General features: G+C 38.1%; 1 protein-coding gene across 1 annotated transcript; it reads left to right on the forward strand.

Moving 5' to 3' along the window:
* Window positions 1-266: 266 nt before the first annotated feature.
* Window positions 267-1,420, forward strand: LOC109612383 (uncharacterized). Its single transcript, XM_020036388.2, has 2 exons — window positions 267-419; window positions 481-1,420. The coding sequence occupies exons 1-2, from the start codon at window positions 315-317 to the stop codon at window positions 1,405-1,407; spliced, it is 1,032 nt and encodes a 343-aa protein (XP_019891947.2). The 5' UTR covers window positions 267-314; the 3' UTR covers window positions 1,408-1,420.
* The last annotated feature ends 1,064 nt before the right edge of the window (window positions 1,421-2,484 follow it).

Raw genomic sequence — 2,484 nt, forward strand, 5'->3', positions numbered from 1 at the left:
TGTAGCGTGCCTTTTGGTATGACAAGGTGTTAAGCCGTGAACACAGCCATGTTGATATTTGTACTTAAGATCCCAACGATGCACAAATGCTTACAGAGTTTTCAACTTCCAATCAACAAATGGTGTTCTTCTCCCTTTCTCTCTCTCTCGCGCTCTCTAATCAGCCACTAACAGCCGTTAATCTAAAATGGGTTAGTTTATTAAATAAACAATGGACAATAGTGAAAATAATTCAACATTTTTGGGTTGGCTATAAAAGTTCTTTGATTGCCCAGCCATGAGGTTAGTCGCATTAGTTAGGCAAGTGGCGGAAAATGAATTACGTTTTGGCTTTGGCATTAACCATTTTAACATTGGCCACCTTCCACGGCAGCTGGGCCATTAATCATGTGCCCACAGCGGAATGGTCTGAATACATGGTAAGCACGCAAAAAATTATTTTTTTGCAACAGAAAAATTATTAACTGTGACCTTTTTAAGCAAATGTATCAAAAAACATATCCTAATACAGCTGCGGAGGCCTTGGCTCAATATTATTATGCCTATAACAAGCGAATGATTGAGAATCACAACAATTTGTTTGATCGCGGTCAAAGGACATTTAAACTGAAAATTAATCAATTTACCGATATGCGTTTGGTACAATTCAATGCCATGTTTCCCAGTGTAACACCTCCCACAACCTCGTTTGCCCAACCCGGGCCGGAAACAATAGAAGCTCCTGTGTCCTATAATCCATCCAAAAATTTCGGTTACATGTTCAGTGTGGAAAATCAAGGCACAAAGTGTAACAGCGGCTGGGCCTATGCTGCCGTCAAGGCCATAGAAATTCTGCAAGCCCAACAGGATGGTGATATCAATCCCCCAGCCTTGTCGGCACAAAATATCATTGATTGTGCCGGTGGAGCCAGAGGCTGTAAGAGTCAGTCGCCCCAAACTGCCTTTGACTATTTGGCCCGATATGGCATGGATTTACATACCGAGGGTGATTATATGAACAACAACACCCAAACTGAACCGGGTATGTGTGTGCCGCGTGGTCCAATGATTACAAATTTGGCTCAATACTCTTCGATACCCGATGGCGATGATGAATCCCTGAAACGTTTTGTGGCTGCCGGTTTCCCGGTGGTGGTTGAATTTAATCCAGCCTCTTTTGAATTTATGCACTACTCCGAGGGTATCTATCGGCCTTCGAATAGCAGGAGTACAGGATCACATTTTATGGTTGTCATTGGCTACGATACCGATGAGGAATCCGGCAAGGATTATTGGATTCTATTGAATTCGTTCGATAGCACTTGGGGTGAACAGGGCATAATGCGTATACTTCGAGATAGCAGCATTAAATTGGCCAAGAATGCCATATTCCCATCACAATTGGGTAAAAATCCCGAAACGCCGTGAATTTAATTAAAAGGAGAAATTTTTAATTTAAGGTTTTGAAAATTATTTATTTATTATTTTTTACAAAAAAAAATGTTTAATGTTTTAATAAATCCACTAAATTATGAGATATATTGCTTTCCATAGTCATTTTCAATTGAAAACATGTGAAACGCCCTATTCGCAGTAAATGCTCACTAAACACATCCCTTTTATGATCAGCTGTAAAATGAACAAGGGATATTAGGTCAAAATACTGTATTGGATTATTGGACTTTATTGAACTCAGAGTCGAATCGCCTGGGGCGAACAGGTCAAATAGAAAATGTTAAAATAAAAAAGATGACAAAAAAGAGGCAGAAAATTTAATTTTGCAAAAAAGAAGTAAAACTGAACTGATGAGAATAATGAAGAGAATGTCCAGGAACGTGAAGAAAATTTTGAAGAGGTTATTGAGCCAATTCCAAATTTAACTCAAGAAAGTGCTAAAAATTAGGGCTTTTACCGTTCCAAAGGGGGGTTTTCAGATAATTTAGCCTGCCAATACAGATGGAAACGGACCAGTGTAATGACGAGTGCGGAAAAGTGATATTTAGTGAAAGTAATCAAAAGTATGTTTGTCTTTTTAAGACTTATATGAAGAATTAGTAAAATGGACAGATTTGTACATATTTTATTTCAGATATTTTTCATCTTAAATACACTAGCAACGCCAAAGTTCACACAATCCTTCAGAAACATTTTGTTCACCGAGTTACGAAAAGAAAACGGTCCGATTAGTTTTCCTGATGTCAAGTCCAGAAAAAGTGGCTTGTATTGAAATTAAGAATGTTGTTTAAAGGGTGACATGATAAAACTGCAACCAACTTCAGACTGATGTAATTTCTAAGCCACTCGTTCGACAGCTGTTAAAATTATTCCAGTGACAGCTCATTATATTGTTTACAAGCGTACAAAAGCATTTTGGTGAGAATTTTCCAGAAAAAAAGAGTTATTCGCGATGGAATTCAAGCGTTATACTGTGATTTCTTTATATTTGGATGGAAACCCACAAGTGGCTATCGCTAGAGTATTCCAGCGTTTAAATGTGAATAAATC

Source organism: Musca domestica, unplaced genomic scaffold, assembly GCF_030504385.1.
Source record: "Musca domestica strain aabys unplaced genomic scaffold, Musca_domestica.polishedcontigs.V.1.1 37, whole genome shotgun sequence".
Lineage (NCBI taxonomy): Eukaryota > Metazoa > Arthropoda > Insecta > Diptera > Muscidae > Musca > Musca domestica.